The 20,179-nt window shown below is 47.0% G+C and overlaps 2 protein-coding genes across 7 annotated transcripts in view; both read right to left on the bottom strand.

The window, feature by feature from the left end:
• The window catches only part of LOC117099577 (fumarylacetoacetate hydrolase domain-containing protein 2A-like), a 43,194-nt gene extending 24,383 nt beyond the window's left edge, over positions 1–18,811 (bottom strand). Inside the window, exon 1 of one of the 4 annotated variants that reach the window (XR_004443893.1) lies at positions 17,986–18,410. Coding sequence is in view for 1 of the 4 variants with exons in the window: in XM_033238831.1 (XP_033094722.1) it covers positions 17,986–18,013 (28 nt within the window). In the remaining 3 variants the exon portion in view is untranslated. Of the gene's footprint in view, positions 1–17,985; positions 18,411–18,732 lie in introns of those variants that run through there. The other 3 variants (XM_033238832.1, XM_033238833.1, XM_033238831.1) reach the window with 3 other exon arrangements.
• Positions 7,982–18,811, bottom strand: FAHD2A (fumarylacetoacetate hydrolase domain containing 2A). 3 transcript variants are annotated; one of them, XR_004443894.1, is made up of 9 exons: positions 18,509–18,803; positions 17,712–17,962; positions 16,380–16,596; positions 12,098–12,157; positions 11,661–11,823; positions 10,122–10,230; positions 9,901–9,988; positions 9,621–9,763; positions 7,982–8,692 (listed from the first exon to the last, which is right to left on the bottom strand). XR_004443894.1 is itself a non-coding variant. In XM_033238835.1 (8 exons), exons 2-8 carry the CDS (start codon positions 17,954–17,956, stop codon positions 9,701–9,703), a joined length of 945 nt encoding a protein of 314 aa, XP_033094726.1. In that variant the 5' UTR covers positions 17,957–17,962; positions 18,648–18,811; the 3' UTR covers positions 9,531–9,700. The 3 variants fall into 3 exon arrangements, 2 of the variants coding, with proteins under 2 accessions (XP_033094726.1, XP_033094725.1); XM_033238835.1 differs by lacking the exon at positions 7,982–8,692 and having other exon boundaries at positions 9,531–9,763; positions 18,648–18,811; XM_033238834.1 differs by lacking the exon at positions 7,982–8,692 and having other exon boundaries at positions 9,531–9,763.
• Positions 18,812–20,179: the final 1,368 nt, after the last annotated feature.

Here is a 20,179-nt window from a genome sequence, read left to right as displayed (position 1 = left end):
TGGTGCACACCTCTGGTCCCATCTATTCAGTGGGGTGAGGTGAAAGGATCATGTAAGCCTGGGAGGTCAAGTCTGCAGTGAGCCATGACTGCACCGCTGCACTTCAGCCTGGTGACAGAGTGAGACCGTGTCTCAAAAAATAAATAAATCGATGTGGTGGCACACACCTATAGTCCCAGCTACTCAGGAGGCTGAGGCAGGATGATAGCTTGAGTTGGTACAGGAGTTCTGGGCTGCAGTGCACTATGCCGCCTGGGTGTCTGCACTAAGTTTGGCATTAGTATGGTGACTTCTGGGGAATGGGGGACCACCAGGTTGCCTAAGGAGAGGTGAATTGGCCCAGGTCAGAAATGGAACAGGTCAAAATTCCCTTGCTGATCACGCCTGTGGAAGGTTCCAGCCTGAGCAACATAGCCAGACACCACCTTTTAAATAAATCAACAGGCCGGGCGCGGTGGCTCAAGCCTGTAATCCCAGCACTTTGGGAGGCCGAGACGGGTGGATCACGAGGTCAGGAGATCGAGACCATCCTGGTCTACACGGTGAAACCCCGTCTCTACTAAAAAATACAAAAAACTAGCCGGGCGAGATGGCGGGCGCCTGTAGTCCCAGCTACTCGGGAGGCTGAGGCAGGAGAATGGCGTAAACCCGGGAGGCGGAGCTTGCAGTGAGCCGAGATCGCGCCACTGCACTCCAGCCTGGGCGACAGAGCTAGACTCCGTCTCAAAAAAAAAAAAAAAAAAAAAATTAAAAAAAATAAATAAATCAACAACAACAACAGATGACAGAGATTGTCACCAAATTAATATCAGGCACCAAACCATAGATCCAGGAAGCTCTGTGAACACCAAGCAGAATAAATGCTAAAAAAATAACCCACCCAGGCACAGCATATTCAAACTAGAAAAATCAAATATAAATAAAACACTACCGGAGGCCAAGGCAGTTTGATCAGAGGCCAAGGTGGATATATCACTTGAGGTCAGGAGTTCGAGACCAGCCTGGCCAACATGGCAAAACCTCATCACTACTAAAAACACAAAAATTAGCTGGACGTAATGGTGGGCACCTGTAATCCCAGCTACTTGGGAGGCGGAGACAGGAGAATCGCTTGAACCCAGGAGGTGAAGTGAGCTGAGATTGTACCACTGCACTGCAGCCTGGTGACAGAGTGAGACTCTGTTCCAAACAAACAAACAAACAAACAAAAACAAAACGAAACTATTGAAAAAAGCCAGAGGAAAAAGCCACCTTACCTACAGGGAGCAAAGAGAAGGATAACAACTGCCTTCTCAGAAACCATGCAAATAAGAAGAGTGTGAAGTGAAATATTTACCATCCTGAGAGAGAAAAAATAAACAACCTGGAATTCTGTACCCTGCAAAATTATTCCTCAAAACTGAAGAAATACAGACTGTCTCAGACAAACAAAAATTGAGGGAATTTATTGTCAGTACATGTGCCTTGTAAGAAATATTGAAAGAAGTTCTTCAAAGAGAAAGAAAAACATACAAGTCAGAAACTTGGATCTATATAAAGAAAGAGAGCACTGAAGAAGGAATGAGTGAAGATAAAACAGAAACTGTTATTTTTTAAAATTCTGAATTGATCTAACAGATAACAGTGTTCAAAATAATAATGGCAGCAACATGTTCAATTATGTATTCATATATGTGTATATATATCCACAGAAACATATATACTTAAGTATGCTTGTGTATAAGTGAAATGAATGACAGTAGTGATATAAGAGATAGAAGGCAGGAGTTGGGATTATTTTGCTATTATAAGGTGCTTGGTACAACCCATGAAGTAGTATATGGTATTTGAAAATGGACTTGCATTAGTTGTAGACGTATATTGCAAATCTAAGGAAAACACTAAAAGAAGTGAAAAAAATAAGAAGAAAAATATTTGTTATAAAGAAATTGTCTTAATCCATTTGGGCTGCTATAAAAAATACTTTAGACTGCATAATTTATAAATAAGAGAAATTTATTTTTCATAGTTCTGGAGGCTGGGAAGTCCAAGATCAAGGCAATAGCAGGTTTGGTGTCTGATAAGGGCTCACTCCCTGTTTCCAAGATGGTACCTTCTTGCTGTGTCCTTGTGTGGTGGAAAAGATGAACAGCCCCCTCTCACCTATTTCATTAAAGCACTAATCCATTAATGAAGGCTCCACCTTTAAGGGAGCTTCACCTCCTAAGGGCCTCATTTCTTATATTCATGATTTAATTTCAACATATGAATTTTGGGGGAACATATTCAGACCCTAGCAGAAATATGCAGACAATTTATCTATTTTTTGGTCATATAAAATGCTGAATTAAAATAACAAAAGGCAAAAAAAAAAAAAAAAGAGTGGAAGACAAAAATATAGGAACAAATAACAAGGCAACAAATAGAAAAAACAGTAACAGATATGGTAGATATTACTCTAGCAATGTCAATAATCATTTTGAATGCCAATGGTCTAAATACACCAACTAAGACAGAGATTCTGCAAAGCAAAAAAACTATCAACAGGGTAAATACACAACCTATAGAATGAAAGAAAATGTTTACAACCTATGCATCCAACAAAACTCTAATATCTAGAATCTATAAGGAACCTAAATCAACAAAGAAAAAGCAAACAACCACACTAAAAATGGGCAAAGGACATGCACAGACACTTCTCAAAAGATATCTATCTGCACAGCCAACAAGTATATGAAAAAATACTCAATATCAAAACCACAATGAGATATCATCTCACAGCAGTCAGAATGGCTATTAAAAAGTCAAAAAGTAACATGCTGTAGAGGTTGTGAACAAAAGAGAATGCTTATATACTGCTGGTCAGAATATAAATTAGTTCAGCCACCATAAAAAGTAGTCTGAAGATTTATCAAAGAACTTAAAACAGAGCTACCGTTCAACCCAGCAATTCTGTTCCTGGGTGTATACCTGAAGGGATATAAACCATTCTACCACAAAGACACATGCAGGCATATGTTCATCGCAGCACTATTCACAACAGCAAAGACATGGATTCAACCTAGATGCCCATCAATGATAGACTATATATACACAATGGAACACCACAGAGCCATCAAAAAAGAATGCAATCAATGTCCTTTGCAGCAACATGGATAGAGCTGGAGGCCATCATCCTAAGTGAATTAACACAGGAACAGAAAACCAAACAATGAATGTTCTCACTTATAAGTGGGAGCTAAACACTGAGTATACATGGACACACAGAAGGAAACAACAGACATCCGGGGCCTACTTAAGGGTGGAGGATGGGAGGAGGGTGAGGATTGAAAAACTACCTATTGAGTACTCTGCTTGTTACTTGTGTAACAAAATGGCCAGTACACCAAACTCCTGTGACATGCAGTTGACCCACGTACTAATAAACCTTCACGTGTACCCCTTGAACGTAAAATAAAAGGTGGGAAGAAAGAAATAAAATAAAATAAAAGAGATTGCTAGAGTAGATTAAAAAATCTGACACAACTATATGTAGTCTACAAGAAACCCGTTCTAAATATAAAGATGCACCTAGATTAAAATTAAACGGATGGTGAAAGATATACCATACTAATACTTATCAAAAACATCCCCAGAATATCTCCATTAATTTCAGGCAGAGCAGACTTGAAGAGCAAGGAAAGTTACCAGAGATAAAGAGGGACATTACATAAGAAAAAGGAGTCAATTCTCCAAGAAGACATAACAATCCTGAATGTGTATATGCCCCTAACAACAGAGCACAGAAATATGTGAGGGAAGAACTGACAGAACTGCAAGGAGAAACAGGTGAATCCACTACTAAAGTTGAAGACTTCAACAGTCATTGATCAGAAATCGGCAGACCAAGCAGGCAGAAAATCGGTAAGAACATAGTCGAACTCAACAACACCGTCAATCAGCTGGATATAATGACCATCTACAGACTACCTCATCCAATAACAGAAAATTGCACATTCTTCTCAAGCTGGCATGGAACATTCACCAAGATACCACATTTTGGGCTATGAAACACACCTTAACAAATTTAAAGAATATATGTCATATACTGTGTGCTCTCAGACCACAGCAGAATTAAACTACAAATCAATAAAATAAAGACAGCAGGAAACCATCAAATTACCTGGAGATTGAACAATACTCTTTTAAGTAGTATCTGGGCCAAAGAAGAAATCTAGGGAAATTAAACAAGATTTTGAACTAATGAAAGTGAAAAGACAACTAATCAAAATGTGTGGGATGTAGCAAAAGCAGTGATTAGAGAGAAATTTATAACATTGAATGAATTAAAGTGATTACTAGATTCTATATTAGAAAAGAAGAAATGTCAAAGATCAGTAATCTAGGCTTCCACCTTAGGAAAACAGAAAAAAGAACAAGTTAAATCCAAAGTAAACAGAAGAAAGTAAATAATAAAAACTAAAACATCTCAATGAAATTGAGAACAGGAAGTCAGTAGAGAAAATCAGCAAAATCAAAACCTGTTTATTTGAAGGTAGGTGAAACTCATAAGCCTCCAGCCAGGCTAAGAAAAAAAGGAGACACAAATTACTAATATGAAAAATGAAAGGGGTGACATCACTAATGTCCTTTTATGGATATTGAAAGGATCATAAAGGGATATTATGAAAAACTTGATGCCCACAAATCTGATAACCTAGGTGAAATGAAACAATTCCTTGAAATGCACATTCTATCAAAACTCATGCAAGAAGAAATACACAATCTGTGCTGGGAGATGGTGGCTCATGCATGTAATCCCAGCACTTTGGGAGGCTGAGGAGGGAGGATCTCTTGAAGTCAGGAGTTTCAGACCAGCCTGGGCAACATAGTGAGATCCTGTCTCTACAAAATAAAAAATGTGATGGGTATGGTGGTGCATGCCTGTTGCCCCAGCTACTTGGGAGCTGGAGGTGGGAGGATTGCTTGAGCACAGGATGTCAAGGCCGCAGTGAGGAGTGGTTGCACCACTGCACTCCAGCTTGGGCGACAGAGTGAGAGCCTGTCTCAGAAAAAAGAAAAAGAAAAAAAAAAAGACAATCTGAACAGGTCTATCTGTGTTAAAGAAACCAAATCAATAATTAATAACCTTGCAACAGAAAGCACCAGGCCCAGATACGTTCACTGGTGAATTCTACCAAAAATTCAAGGAAGAAATTATGTCAGTATTCTACAGTCTCTTCCAGAAAAAAGAAGCAGAGAGAATACTTCCTAACTCATCCTAAGATGCCAGTATTACTGTAGTACCAAAATCACACGAAGCCATTATAAGAAAAGAAAACTATGGGACCAATATCTCTCATGAACATAGATGCAAAATTCCTCAACAAAATACTAGCAAGTAGAATCTAACAATGTAAACAAAGAATTATTCACCAAGACCAAGAGGGATTTATCCCAGGTATGCAAAGCTGGTTTAATATTCAAAACTTATTTAGATATATAAATTATCACACCAACAGGCTAAAGAAGAAAAATCACATGATTATATTAATAGATGCAGAAATCACTTTTGAAAAAATACAACACCCATGATAAAAAAAAAAAAAAAAACTCAGTAAACTAGTACTAGAGGGGAACTTCCTCAACTTGATAAAGAATATCTGCAAAAATCCTACAGCTAACATTGTACCCAACAGTGAGAAACAGCTTTCCTGCTAAGATCAGGAACAAAGCAAGCATGTCTCCTCTCACCACTCTTTTTCAACACTGTGCCAGAGTCTTGGCTAATGTGATAACACAAGAAAGGGAAATACAAGGTATACAGATTGGAAAGGAGGAAAAAATATACTCTCTGTTTGCAGATGACATGTTTGTCTATATAGAAAATCTGAAAAGAATAAACAAAAAAATTCTAGGCTGGGCGTAGTGGTTCACACCTGTAATCCTAGCACTTTGGGAGGCCAAGGTGGGTGGATCACTTGAGCCAAGGAGTTCGGAGACCAGCCTGGGCAACATGACAAAACCCTGTCTCTACCAAAAATACAAAAATTAGCCAGGCATGGTGGTGTATGCCTGTAATCCCAGCTACTTGGGAGGCTGAGGTGGAAGAATCGCATGAGCCCGGGAGGCGGAGTTTGCAGTGAGCCTAGATCACACCACTTCACTCTGGCCTAGGTTACAGAGTGAGGCTCTGTCTCAGAAAAAAAAAAAGAAAAGAAAGAAAAAAAGAAAATTTAAAATTAGAAAATTAATAAGTAATTATACCAAGGTTGCAGGATACAAGGTTAATGTACAAAAGCCAATCACGTTCCTAGATACCTACAATGAACAAGTGGAACTTGAAATTAAAACACGATACCATTCAGCTAGTATCATACTGAATGGGGAAAAACTGAAAGCCTTCCCTCTAAGATCTGGAACACAACACAGATGCCCACTTTTACCACTGTTGATTCAACATAGGACTGGAAGTCCTGGCTAGAGTAATCAGACAAGAGAATGAAATAAAGGGCATGCAAATTGGAAAAGAAGAAGTCAAATTATCCTTGTCTGCAGATGATATGATCTTGTATTTGAAAAAACCCTAAAGATTCCACACAAAAAAACATTAGAACTGATAAATAAATTCAGTCAAGTTACAGGATACAAAATCAACATAGAAAAATCAGTAGCATTTCTAGATGCCAACAGTGAACAATTTGAAAAAGAAATTAAAAGAGTAATCCCATTTACAATAGCCACAAATAAGATCAAACACCTAGGAATTAGCCAGAGAAGTGAAAGATCTCAATAACAAAAACTATGAAACACTGATGAAAGAAATTGAAGAGGACATCCAATAATGGAATGAAATTCCAGGATCATGGATCAGAAGAATCAATATTGTTAAAATGTCCATAATACTCAAAGCAGCCTACAGATTCCATGCAACCCCCTTAAATTACCAATGACATTCTTCACATAAATAGAAAAAAAAAAATCCTAAAATTTATATGGAACCCTAAAAGACCCAGTATAGATAAAGCTATCCTAAGCCAAAAGAACAAAACTGGAGGAATCACATTACTTGACTTCAAATTATACTACAGAGCTATAGTAACTAAAGCAGCATGGTACTGGCATAATGACAGACACATAGACCAATGGAACAGAATAGAGAACCTAGAAACAAATCCACACACCTACAGTGAACTCATTTTCAACAAAGATACCAAGAACACATACTGGGGAAAAGACAGTCTCTTCAGTATATGGTGCTGAGAAAACTAGATTTCCATATGAAGAAGAATGAAACTAAATCCTAGACTTCTGTATCTTGCCATATGTAAAATCAAATCAAAAGTGTTTAAAGACTTAAAATATTGAACTATGAAATTACTACAAGAAATCATTGGGGAAAATCTCCAGGACATTATTCAGGGCAAAAATGCTTTCCTGCCTTCCTGCCTTCCTTTTCTCCTTCTTTCCTTCTGACAGAGTCTTGCTCTATCACCCAGGCTGCAGTGCAGTGGTGTATTGTCTGCCCACTGCAACTTCCACCTCCTGGGTTCAAGCCTTTCTCGCATCTCAGCCTCCCAAGTAGCTGGTATAATAGATGTGTGCCACCATGCCCCAGTAACGTTTGTATTTTTAGTAGAGCCAAGGTTTCACCATGTTGGTCAGACTCGTCTTGAACTCCTGGCCTCAAGCACTCCACTCCTGTAAGTGTCACAAAGCACTGGGATAACAGGCATGAGCCACTACACTTTGCTCAAAACTTTATTCAGCACTACCCTACAAACAGAGGCAGCTAAAGCAAAATTGGACTAATGGGAGCACATCAAGTTAAAAAGCTTCTGCATAGCAAGCTCTTGGGCCTCTAGGTCTTCTTTTACTGGATTCACTGGCATGTACCTGGTCTGGGGGTATATGGTTGATCCCTGGCCAGCCTGTCAGAGAACTATGGCTCCATGGCCCCTAGACCCCAGGCTCCCGGTCAGCCTGTGACACAGGGCGACAGCGACTGAGCAGGAAGCTGCTGTGGAAACCGAGTGGGGACTTTACTGATAGTGACAGTGATGACTTTGAAGAGGCTGAGGGCCGGTACTTCAGGGTGTGTTTCAAGAAACCGCCCCTGGAGGGAGGTGGTAGGGAGGTGGTGGGGAGCTGCGCTCACCCCGGCCTGTCCCCCCCCAGCTCAGCCAGCAGTCACACTGCCCAGACTTCTTTCTCTTCCTCTGCCGCCTGCTCAGCCCACTGCTCAAGGCCTTTGCACAGGCTGCCGCCTTCCTCCACCAGGGCCAGCTGCCCGATACTGGTGAGGCCCTTGTTCCCTTGCAGTCCTCGAGGCAGGCTGTCGGTGTAGGGCGCCAGGTCTAGGTCTTCTCTTTTCTGCAGAGTCCGGCTACACAGAGCAGCTGTTCCAGTTCCTCCAGGCCACCGCCCAGGAAGAAGGGATCTTTGGTGAGTCCCAGCCAGTCAGCCCAGGCGCCTGGAGCAGGGGTGTTTGCTGGTGGTTGCTGCCCCCTGCCGGACAGTGACAACTCAACTCTAGAAGGAGCGCTGCAGAGTTCAGAGGGTCTTCTGTCCAGTCTGAGCTCTATCCCTCCCTGGGCTGCTGCTTTACACAGGAGGAGAGAATCCTGTGCCCAGTGGCTCCCTGTCCTCCCTACCTAGAGCCTTCACCTCTCTCTCCTCTCCAGAGTGTGCGGACCCAAAGCTCGCCATCAGTGCTATCTGGACCTTCAGAGACCTAGGGGTGAGAGGAGCCTGTGTCACCATCTTCTGTCCCCCTGTTCCCACCCCGATAGCGTGGCTCAGGGAAACCCAGCTATGTGCCCATCACCCCACAGGGCTGGCCTGATGGTGTCTCATTAAGACCCTGGGATTTACTTGGTGTCTTCCAGCAACAGACGTGGTGATGGGTTGGAGAAGATGGGATGGTTTCCTGCCTCTTGGTCTCCCAAATCACTGGTTCATCCTTCTAGGTGGGGTATTAGGGCTGCTTTGAGGCAGCTTTTGCACAAACACTGAGGTCGAAGGGGCCAGAGGTCTCGCGGCAGGTTTCTGGGGGACAGGCTTGGCCCTGGGCCCGGTGGACACAGTCTCTGTGCTGAGGGTACTCATGGCCCATCTTCCATGGCCCAGGTTCTGCAGCAGATGCCGAGCCCTGCAGGCCCCAGGCTCCACCTGTCCCCTACTTTTGCCAGCCGGGAGAATCAGCAAAAACTAGAACAGTTCATCCGGCAGTTCATCTGTAGCTAGAACTGTGAGAAGGAGCCTGTGCCGAGACTTCTCAGCCCCACAAAACAGCTGTGTCCTAGAGCCAGAAGACGGAGAGGAGGCTGCAAACCCTTAGCTGGTCTATAAATATAATCATTGAGGCTTGATTGTCCCTTGCCATCTCTTGCTTTCTCCCTCCTTTATGTGATAAACAAGGGGACCAGACAGGTCGTCTTTTCCCAAGCCCGGGAGTATCTTTTTGGCGTATGCGTGTGTATTTGCTCTCTTCTTCCCCAGTCCCACAAAATGCCCCGACTTGTCCCAGGAAACAAAGCCCAAGGGAAGACAAACAGCAGAAGCCAAGCTGCTGCTCTGGCCTGACAAATTTATTGAAGAGAGCTCTGTCCTTCTCCCTCTACCCAGAAGAGGTGGCTTGCAGGGCTGGCACCTGCCCATACCTGTCACTCGGCCTTTCCCTGGGCTAGGCTGAGTGGGAGCAGATGCCCCCATCCTATGTCCAGGGCCTGTGCAGGAGCCATCACACCACCTTGTTGATGATGACACCTAGTTCTTCTATCTCACACTGGACTTCATCCCCCTTCTGCAACAGAGCAGGCCATGAGGGGGTCAGCCCTTCCGTCAGACACACGTACATCCACACAAGCCTGTACTTCTCAAGTCTGGGCCAAGCCTGCCAGGCCTTCGGGCCCTTGCTCTCTTTCCTTTTCACTAACCTACCTTGAGAAACACAGGAGGTTTCCTGAATACACCGACACCTGGGGGGGTCCCAGTCAGGATGACATCCCCTGGGTAAAAGGTGACAAACCTGGAGCAAAGCAAAAGGACCCGGTGAGACCAGGGGCTGGCTGAGGTGGCCACAGCCAAGGGTGGAGGGCTCAGCTCAGCCTCCATATGTGGGTGGATGGAGTGCGACTGGCAGGACAGGCCCTGGCACTCACTGGGAGACCCAGGCTATCAGGTCCTCCGTCTTGAATACCATCTGGTTGGTGTTGCTGCTCTGGACCACTTCCCCGTTCACTCGGCAGCAGATCTGTAAGTTGTGTGGATCTGAAATGCAAAGATGGTACCTTGGGGTTATCCCTTTTCCCCCTCAAACCCCCCAGTATTTCACAAACACAACTGTAGCAGAGCTTTGTGACTTGCCAGGGGACAGGGCTTTGTGCCCACATTGACTCAGTGCTCTACGGTAGAACTTTCTGTATAGACATTGGCCTTTTCAGGCCTCCCTGCATCCCCACCAAGAGCACCAGGCAGTAGTCACAGGGCTGAGTTGAGAGGATGTTCTTGACTCTGAAGAGGGAGAGAAAAATGGCTCGGGTGTTTGCCTTGAAAAAAGGGGGGGGGCATCTGTCTACAGCATAGGATGACACCTGTAGATACAAAAATGCCTCCTGGGCAGGGCCAAGCCTGGTGCTCATGCCTGTGATCACAGCACTCTGGGAGGCCAAGGCAGGCGAGGACTGATTAAGCTCAGGAGTTCAAAACCAGCCTGGGGAACGCACTGAGTGCTTGTCTCTATAAAAAATAATAAAAACAGGCAGGCGTGGTGATGCATGCCTGTAGTCCCAGCTACTCAGGAGGCTGAGGTGGGAGGATCGCTTGAACCCTGGATATTGAGGCTTCAGTGAGCTGAGATTGGGCCACTGCACTCCAGCCTGGGTGACACAGTAAGACCATTCCAAAAGAAAAAAAAAAAAAAAGACTTAGCATCTACAAAGCAGTGAGGTAATGGTTCTAGCCGGGAGAGTGAAGCCTCGTGTACTGGACGCTAGAAGGGGAGGATTAGTGTAAGAACATCCTGGCTAACCAGCACTTTCAACTGTTGGTGGTGGTCTTAGTGTTCTACTCCCCTTAAGTAGAGCGGCTGAAACACAATTTAACTTTCCTGCGGACTCTGCATGGGATGCTGTGAGGTAATGGGGTCTTTGGCATCCTGGCATGGCTGGCCCACATGGACACCCTCCCCCCACCACCTCCACCACAGTTGTGGGCGGCTGTGTTAAGAGGCTGCGCTCTGCCCTCTGGGGCACTGCCCCCGTCCTGGCGCTGTCTCCTCACTGTGTGTGGTCAGTGCTGTTCTGTTTCCACAATGGCTGGGTGAGTCACACTGGCTATCGTCTCCTGTACTGTGGAAGATGCCAGGGCCTTGTGATAACTATGCTCCATGATGCTCAACTTAGATTGTTTCAGATGGTGGCAGCCACAGGAAGCCCGATCCACCCATCAGCTCAGTGTTGTTTGTCATTTACTTCATGCAGTTTCACATCCTCTGCAGTTGTGTTCCCTCTAGGGGCCTTGGGAAGGAAGCCCATGGGAGAACTCATGGCTGAGGATAAGAGACTTGCCCTGTGTGGAGTCAGCAGTGAAAGGGTGGCCAGGGAGGGCAGGTGCCGCATGTACCTGAACCGGCGCTCCTCCCTGGAGCACTGTTCATCTGTGCAATGGTAGGTACAAGGGGGCAGGGACCAGGGACCTACCTGCTACACTGTCCTTGGTCACCAAGGCAGGGCCCAGAGGGCAGAAGGTGTCGAAGGTTTTCCCCAGCAGCCACTGTTTCCCATTGCGTCTCATTTGCCAGTCACGAGCACTCACGTCATGAGCCACAGTGAAGCCGGCCACGTGGGCCATGGCATCTGTGGCCTATGGGGCAGGGGATGTGGCCATACAGGAGGTTAGATCATGGGTGACACCAACACCTATGGCAAAGGATCTCTAAGCTGTTATCCCATGTTAGTAGCCAGAGCCAGCCAAAGGTGGGTGAAGGGCAAGGCAGTGTCAGGGAGTAAGGAGGCTGACCGCTTCCCAGGGTCAGGGACAGCTGGCACTGTGTGTTGGTGAGAGGTCAGCACTGGGAGAGGCAGGAGCTGGGGCCTCTGCTACACTCTGGCCTGGGAGCCCCACCTTTCCACCTCACCTTGATGTGCTTGCCTTTCTTTCCAATGACCACGGCCAGCTCCACTTCCCAATCTACTTCCTGTAGGGTGGGAGAGGAACAGTGAGCTGCAGTGGCTTCGGGGCCCACTGTCCATGCTGAGGCTGCACACGGTGCTGAAGGGCGTGGACCTTTGTCATTAGGGCTTGGGTGCCAGCACGTTTGCCATCACCACGAAGCAGAGCCACGTGAATGACAAGGGAGGTGTGGCTTGTAGACCCATACATTTTGGGCAGTGGCAGACAGCATCACGGGATGCAGGCACAGGTCCTCTCCCCACTGTGACGGCAGAAGAGCAACACGTGTCCAGCGCACTGAGTTTAAAAGTTACTCTGGACACTTTTAACAAAGAATAAATACGAAGTAATATCCTCTAGCAATACGTAACCTTCCTGTGTGTCAGGCACTATTCTAAATGCTGTAATGTTATTAACTCACTTTAGTAAGAAAAAGATTGACATCCCACAAAGGACTTGAGTAAGCAGTTCACAAATAGGTAATGGACATGGCCAGAAAACATGAAAATATGCTCAGCCTCTCCCATAATCCATAAAATACAACTACAAAATAGATATAATTTGGCCTTTAAAATTGGCAGCTCTTTCTGATGATAACCAGTTGGTATGAGTATACCTGACACCCAGATGTTGGTCTCTAATACCACTCCCCATTAAGAAGCACTGGGGCTGGGCGCAGTGGCTCAAGCCTGTAATCCCAGCACTTTGGGAGGCCGAGACGGGCGGATGACGAAGTCAGGAGATCGAGACCATCCTGGCTAACACGGTGAAACCCCATCTCTACCAAAAAATACAAAAAACTAGCTGGGCGTGGTGGCGGGCGCCTGTAGTCCCAGCTACTCGGGAGGCTGAGGCAGGAGAATGGCATGAACACGGGAGGCGGAGCTTGCAGTGAGCTGAGATCCCACCACTACACTCCAGCCTGGGCAACAGAGCGAAACTCCGCCTCAAAAAAAAAAAAAAAAAGAAGAAGCACCAGGTTCCTCGGGGAAATGGCTAATTCCAGGTCCAAGACAGTACATGATAAGCCTAGAACATCTTGGTCAAAAAGCTAGGATATACAAAAAGTGACGGGAATGGAGTCAACTTGAATGCCCCTCACTGGCCAAACTGAAGTCACCTAAAGAATGTAAATGACGAATTACAAACAATTGAGTAAAAACAAAAATCATGACTTCACAATGATATTGAAGACACAGGAATAAAAAGAGGAGAGGCAGCTTTTCTTCATAGAAGAATGCCAGCCAATAAAAACAGGAGGCATGATTGAGAAGAGTCATTGATCTTGGCCGGGCGCGGTGGCTCACGCCTGTAATCCCCGCACTGCGGGAGGCCGAGGCGGGTGGATCACCTGAGGTGAGGAGTTCAAGACCGGCCTGGCCAACATGGTGAAACCCTGTCTCTACTAAAAATACAAAAATTAGCCAGGTGTGGTGGTACACGCCTGTAATCCCAGCTACTTGGGATGCCAAGGCAGAAGAATCACTTGAACCCAGGAGGCAGAGGTTGCAGTGAGCTGAGATCATGCCACTGCACTCCAACCTGCACAACAGAGCGAGACTCTGTCTCAAAAAAAAAAAAAAAAGTCATTGTTCTCTAACCCCCAGAGCAATAATGGATTCAGTCAGGATGACCACAGGATCCCTGGATGAGAAGCTATGGGGCAGTAAGATAGTTATGTGATCTCAAACTACCACTCATAGACTGCTTATTAATTACAAAAATGGAAATGCGTCCTCCCCATGGAGGGACCTAGTGAATGTCAGCTAAACCAAGTGGTCAAATTCTGGGACCACTGACATGAACCTCCCAGTGGGATGCAATGGGAAATGTATAACATCTTCTTTGTAGACGTCTTGATAAAAATGCTTACCCTGACACTAATCATGAAGAAACAACCAGACAAACCCAGGGTGTGAAACATGCTATGAGACAACTGGATTCTTCAAGGAAAGGGCAGGGAGCGTGTTTGAGATCAGGAGTTGGCAAACTATGGCCAGCTCACCATCTGCTATAATAGTTTGATTGGAAACCCACCATTCATTTGTGTATCGTCCCTGGTGGTTGTCACACTACAACAGCAGAGTTGAATTGCTGCAAAAGAGACCATCTGACACTCAAAGCCTAATATTTACTAATTGGCCCTTGATATGGTTTAGCTGTGTCCCTACCCAAATCTCATCTTGTAGCTCCCATAATTCCAATATGGTTTAGCTGTGTGCCTACCCAAATCTCATCTTGTAGCTCCCATAATTCCAATATGGTTTAGCTGTGTCCCTACCCAAATCTCATCTTGTAGCTCCCATAATTCCAGTATGGTTTAGCTGTGTGCCTACCCAAATCTCATCTTGTAGCTCCCATAATTCCAACATATTGTGGGAGGGCTCGGTGGGAGATGACTGAATCCTGGGGGCGGGTCTTTCCTGCGCTGTTCTCATGACAGTGAATGGGTGTCACGAGATGTGACGCTTTTAAAAATGGGAGTCTCTCTGCACAAGCTCTTTTCTGCCTGCTGCTATCCACCTAAGATGTGACTTGCTCCTCTTTGCCTTCTGCCATGATTTTGAGGCTTCCCTAGCCACGTGGAAGTGTAAGTCTAATTAAACCTTTTTTTTTTTTTGCAAATTTCCCAGTCTCAGGTATGTCTATCAGCAGTGTGAGAACAGACTAACACAGCCCTTTAAGAAAAGGTCTACGGAATCCTGTCCTAGATTGAAACCACTAAAGAGATAAAACTGAATACAGTGTGTGGCCTTGGTTGATCAAGGAGCAATAAAAAAAGTAAGCAAATTAAAAGTTACCTTTGGGGCAGTCAGCAGTACTTCTGATTGGGAATTGGGGCAACTGGATTTTATATTAAATATTATTCAAGTTAATTTTCTTGGTAGTGATAATGGTGGGATGGTCATGCAAGCCACTGTCCTTATTCTTAGGAGATGCCTATTTAAGTTTTTCTGACTAAATTGTCTTAATATTCCCAATGTGTTTTAAAAGGTCTCCTTCACCCCACCCCCTGCCAAAAAAAATAAAAAATAAAAAAAAATAAGTGTACGTTTGCCACGTGGAGGGCAGGGAGAAGGGCAAGGGAGAAAAAGGAAAGACGGTCAAATGTTTACAATGAAATAAAGTGGAAAAGTTATCTGGACGTTCACTGCATTACTTTCCCAGCTTTTCTAAAATTTCCAAGACATTTCTAAAACAAAAATCAGAGAGAAAAAGTAACCAGTGTTAATAAGGGTATATACACTACTGGTGGATGTGTGATTGCTTTTATGATCTTTTAAAAGGCCAGTTGGCAGAATTTTTCAAAAGTTTTGAAATACTGCCTATACGCTGACATATTTAAATTCTAAGGGTTTATTCAAAGGAAATAATAATGTATTTTTTTTTTTTTTTTTTTTTTTTGAGACGGAGTCTCGCAGTCGCCCAGGCTGGAGTGCAGTGGCCGGATCTCAGCTCACGGCAAGCTCCGCCTCCCGGGTTCACGCCATTCTCCTGCCTCAGCCTCCCGAGTAGCTGGGACTACAGGCGCCCGCCACCTCGCCCGGCTAGTTTTTTCTATTTTTTAGTAGAGACGGGGTTTCGCCGTGTTAGCCAGGATGGTCTCGATCTCCTGACCTCGCGATCCACCCGTCTCGGCCTCCCAAAGTGCTGGGATTACAGGCTTGAGCCACCGCGCCCGGCCAGGAAATAATAATGTATTAATGGACATGCAAAGCCTTTTCTACATAAAGATGTTTATTGCAACATTTATTTATAGAAGCTGAAAACTAGAAACAGTATCCAGCAATAAGGTAATCGGGAGTAAACTAACCTATATAACAAACTCCATGGTAACCTAAATATGTCACGGAGAATATTTAATGGCATGAAAAAACGCTCCTGATGGAGTCTTAAGTAAAAGGTAAGTGTATGTACAGTATAAACATATACAGGAGTGGAGAAACACTGGGAAGATAGACAGAAAAACACTAATATTGCAAGCCCTGGGCATGGGATTATGGGTGACGTAATTTTTAAATGTTTGTCTCCATTTTACCTACAGTGAAGGTGTATTGCTTTTGTAATCAGGAAAACACGCACATTAACTTTTTTTTTCCAAGGCCACCGTTATGACTGAGTGTATAATCCCCTAGTTTCTGCTGAATGTACTATTGAGCAAGAGCTGGCTCCAGCAGGCTGAATACCGAGCTCAGAACGCCCTTGCGATGGCCCACTGACGAGGGAGGGCGTGGGGAGGCACTGACCTGGCTCTCTGGTGGGAGGACCACCTCATCATAGGGCCCCACGATGGAGCTGGCAAACTTGCTGAAGATGATGGGCTCCTTGGGCACAGGCACGTTCTGTTCTTTGCAGTGGTCCACATAATTCATGCCCACACACACCACCTTATCTGGCCGTGTGACTGGAGCCAGGAAGGTTACCTCCGACCGTGGCAGGACTGGCAACTGGGCAGCCAAGGCTCTGTAGAGACCACAGCAGGTGAGAGGGTCTGGCTGGGAACAGGTCAGCAACCCCGGCAGGCTGGGCAGATCCTGCAGCAGCTACAGGTTTTGCTTTTTGAAATATATTTCCTAGCTCTATCAACCATCAGAGTCAGTATGAAAATCAAGCAGAGCTATCGTCCTTTGATACCAGAGCAGGGCTTTTATTTTTCCAGTGTTGATTTCCTCTCCCGCTTAGGTAACTCATGTCCATGTAAAAGATACAAACTGGAATACACAGAAAGGTCTCCCGTTCCCCTGGCTCTTCGCAGCTACTCTATGGATATTCTTCTCCCAGCCTTTTGTATGCACATGACAGCACCAATCTTTTGACAAAAACAACTGCTTTTGGAGATCTTAACAATATGGAACAATACACAGAGGGCGTCCTCTTTATTGCTTGTGGCTGCGTGTTACTGCTGTATAGAGATATAACCAAGTCCCTAATGAGGCACATGGAGGTTTCTAATCTTTGCAGAATATGGCGATATGGGAACATACTGTTAATACTGTGAGCCGTGAAACATTTGTATTTTTTCCCATTTTAGTAGATGAAAACGACATCTTAACGTGTTTTTAATTTATTGTTCATCAGCTCCTTAGACCAGATTCTATAGGGGTCCAGGCTTCAGGGACGCTCTCACCTAATCTAGTCCAAACCCAGGAACTGTCTTGTAGAAAACCTCCCTGCAGTCCTCTCTCCTTGTAGGAGCTGGGAGCCTATATCACTCCCCCGGCTGCATAAGATGCCTTTTAGGACCCCCTGGCCCAGACCCGTCAGTCAGTCCAGGACTTCCTTCCCGGAGGAGGCAGTGTGATGAAGTAGAGAGTCCTGGTTCCAGCACCAAATGTATGGCCTTGAAATTGTTAATCACCTCCCCTAAGCCTCAGTTTTCTCCTCTGAAAACTGAAGATGTTATTACATAAGATTTCTCAGGATCTTTTAAGAGAACAGGTGAGAAATAAAAGGTGGGGTTACTCTGCTCCCTTGCCAAAGAGCTACCTGCTGGTGCTGTTTCCCAGAACAGGAATGCAGTGGGAGGGTGCGGGGGGAGCAGGGCACCTGCTTCAGGGCGATGCTGCCCACTTACTTACCTTCTTGCCACTGAGAGGGTGGCCTCTCCCTGCTCTAGGAACTGCGTCATCGTCTTCGGGAGTGTGGGGTCAAAGGCATTGAGGTTGATAACCCCTCCACCATTCCCTGTCTCCAGGCCCAAGTGAGGCCCCACCAGGTGGGGTGCCTGGAACTGTACTAGTCTCATGTCTCTGGAGGGTTGAAAGGGCCACTTCTGAGCCTGCAGCAGAGCTGTGAGCAACCTTCTTCTACCAGACACCAGCATCAGAGCCTGCAGAGAAAAACGCAGGATCCAGGAGACGGAGGATCCCAGAGCCATCATCAGGATCCCTGAAATTCCTAGGACTATAGCCCAAGGCCCTTTGCCCCATCAGCCATTCCATGCATACCACACGGGAAGTGGTCCAGGCTTGTATTTTACCCTGGTTCCCTGCATACCACATGGGAAGTGGTCCAGGCTTGTATTTTACCCTGCTATATTTCATAAGGTGAAACTACAGGCGCCCTCTGGCTGTTGCCTGAGGGACAAGGCTGGTTACCAGCGCTCCAAGAGAACCCCAGGCCCCACTGACCGTTCCCTTCCCACGTGACACACACATGCAGGTTCATTCCAACCTTACAGCGGTCCCCTCGGGTAGCGCGCCCTCCCTTTACAGAAGGGGACACTGAGACTCGAAGGGATGACGTCAGGTGCCCAAGGTACCAGTCAGAAAGTGGCCCTGGGGTTTCTGCAACAACCACTATGTCACACGGCCCACCGTCCACTCGCCTGGAACCCATGCCGGTCCCCCAGTTTCCCACATGACCATCTCCTTACCCCGCAGTTAGTGAGGCTCAGAAAGGTCCCCCCGTCGGTGTGGTCAGAAGCGCCTGGGGGTCAGGTCCCAGTTCTGCGCTCCGCGGGAGACCCGCGCCACGGACACCCTTCTGGCGTGACCCAGCCAGGCTCGTCCCACCTGGCGGCGGAGGCCGGTCCTCCTGCGCTGAGTTAGGGCTCGCGGGGCCGGAGGTCAAGGGCGATGGACGCCTGAGCACTGGCACCAGTGACCGCAGCCAGCCGGGGAAACGCAGCCGCGGAGAACCCGGGAACGCTCGCCCGGATCACCCGAGCGAGAAGCGGGCGCGCCCCTGTGACGTCACAGGCAGCCGCCCCTGGCAGGGCGCCAATTCCGGAAGCGCGGGCCCGTTGCGGGGCGGGCTGCTCCGGCGTGTTCGGGCTCCAGGCACAGCCCGGCACCTGCCGCGTCTTCTGGAGACGGTGGCTCTCGGAGCGACTCTGCACTTGCCCGAGCCCGAGAGTGGGCGCTGCCCGAACTTTGTCCCTGGGCGCTTCGCTGGCCTCATCCAGTCTGTCCCTGTCTGGGCATGGCGCCCTTCCTGTCTTCCCATCGGTGGGGAAAGTGGTGGAGGAGACCGAGGCAGTTGCTGGGTGGCAGAGAATGATTCGTGGCTTCTGATTCTGACGGGTGTGGTTGAGGAGGGGAGGGATGACTGTCCGCGTTTTACCTACGGGGAGCCTGGCGCCAGAGCTGTTTTCCCAGAGTGACAGGCGGTGAGCAGTGGAGCTGGCGTTCCTGACCCCAAAGCCCGGCGTTTCGCAGCCACTCAGCAGCACCGCTGGGCGCAGGTGGGGAAGTGGGGAAACGGGGCCCCGTCCCCTGCAGGGGGCGGGCGTGCAGGGAGCGGCGGCTGAACTCCACAGACAGCCACAGCTCAGCTCTTCAGCTGCCGGCTTTGAAGAGTGTGAGGGGCTCTGGGCAAGAGGCCCCCACATTAGTCAAGGACCGGATTGTCAAGAGCTTGACTTGCCCCACGAAGGAGTCTGGACCTTGTGTAAGTGCACAGGAGACCGCTGGAAGGTCCTCACTGGCGTGCCATGGCCCGACTTCTATTGGAGAAGTTTTTCTCTGGCCACCCGTCTAAGGAAAGGTGTCTGGGTGGGTGGTGCAGATGAGAACAATGGTGCTGTGGTGGGTGGCGGAGAAGGTGAGTGTCCAGAGATGTTCAGGAGGAAGAACTGACAGCTCCGGATGACAGGAGGTGGAAGTGAGAAGGAAGGAGGTACAAGGCCGACTCCTGGGTCTCTAGCCCGGTAGGTGCAGGGCCGTTCATGGAGACAGGGCTTCTGGAGGAGCAGCAGGTCTGGGGAGAGGATGGTGAGCTCCAATTTGCATGGGACGTCCAAAGGGCATTGAGCGGTGGGCAGTCGGAGCCATGGGTCTGGAGCTTGGGACTTCAGCCTAGCTTGCAGAAGGTAACCACAGATACAGAAATGGAACCTATGTCTGGGCGCGGTGGCTCACGCCTGTAATCCCAGCACTTTGGGAGGCCTAGGCGGGCAGATGACGAGGTCAGGAGATAGAGACCATCCTGGCTAACACGGTGAGACCCCGTCTCTACTAAAAATAAAAAAAAAAAAGGGCCAGGCGCGGTGGCTCAAGCCTGTAATCCCAGCACTTTGGGAGGCCGAGACGGGCGGATCACGAGG

Source organism: Trachypithecus francoisi, unplaced genomic scaffold (assembly GCF_009764315.1).
Source record: "Trachypithecus francoisi isolate TF-2019V2 unplaced genomic scaffold, Tfra_2.0 Lachesis_group17, whole genome shotgun sequence".
NCBI classification, from domain to species: domain Eukaryota; kingdom Metazoa; phylum Chordata; class Mammalia; order Primates; family Cercopithecidae; genus Trachypithecus; species Trachypithecus francoisi.
Note: the sequence above shows the minus strand (reverse complement) of the source record. Positions and strands in the feature narration are given on the sequence as shown.

What these genes read in the sequence shown, in the direction of transcription:
- FAHD2A (XM_033238835.1), bottom strand. Translation starts at nt 17,956, where the DNA reads ATGCTGGTGTCTGGTAGAAGAAGGTTGCTCACAGCTCTGCTGCAGGCT. An exon ending in TCCTCCCACCAGAGAGCCAG is followed by an intron (nt 12,158 to 16,379) that starts GTCAGTGCCTCC and finishes CCCACCCTACAG; the next exon opens with GAAGTAGATTGGGAAGTGGA. An exon ending in CTGATAGCCTGGGTCTCCCA is followed by an intron (nt 9,989 to 10,121) that starts GTGAGTGCCAGG and finishes GCTTTGCTCCAG; the next exon opens with GTTTGTCACCTTTTACCCAG.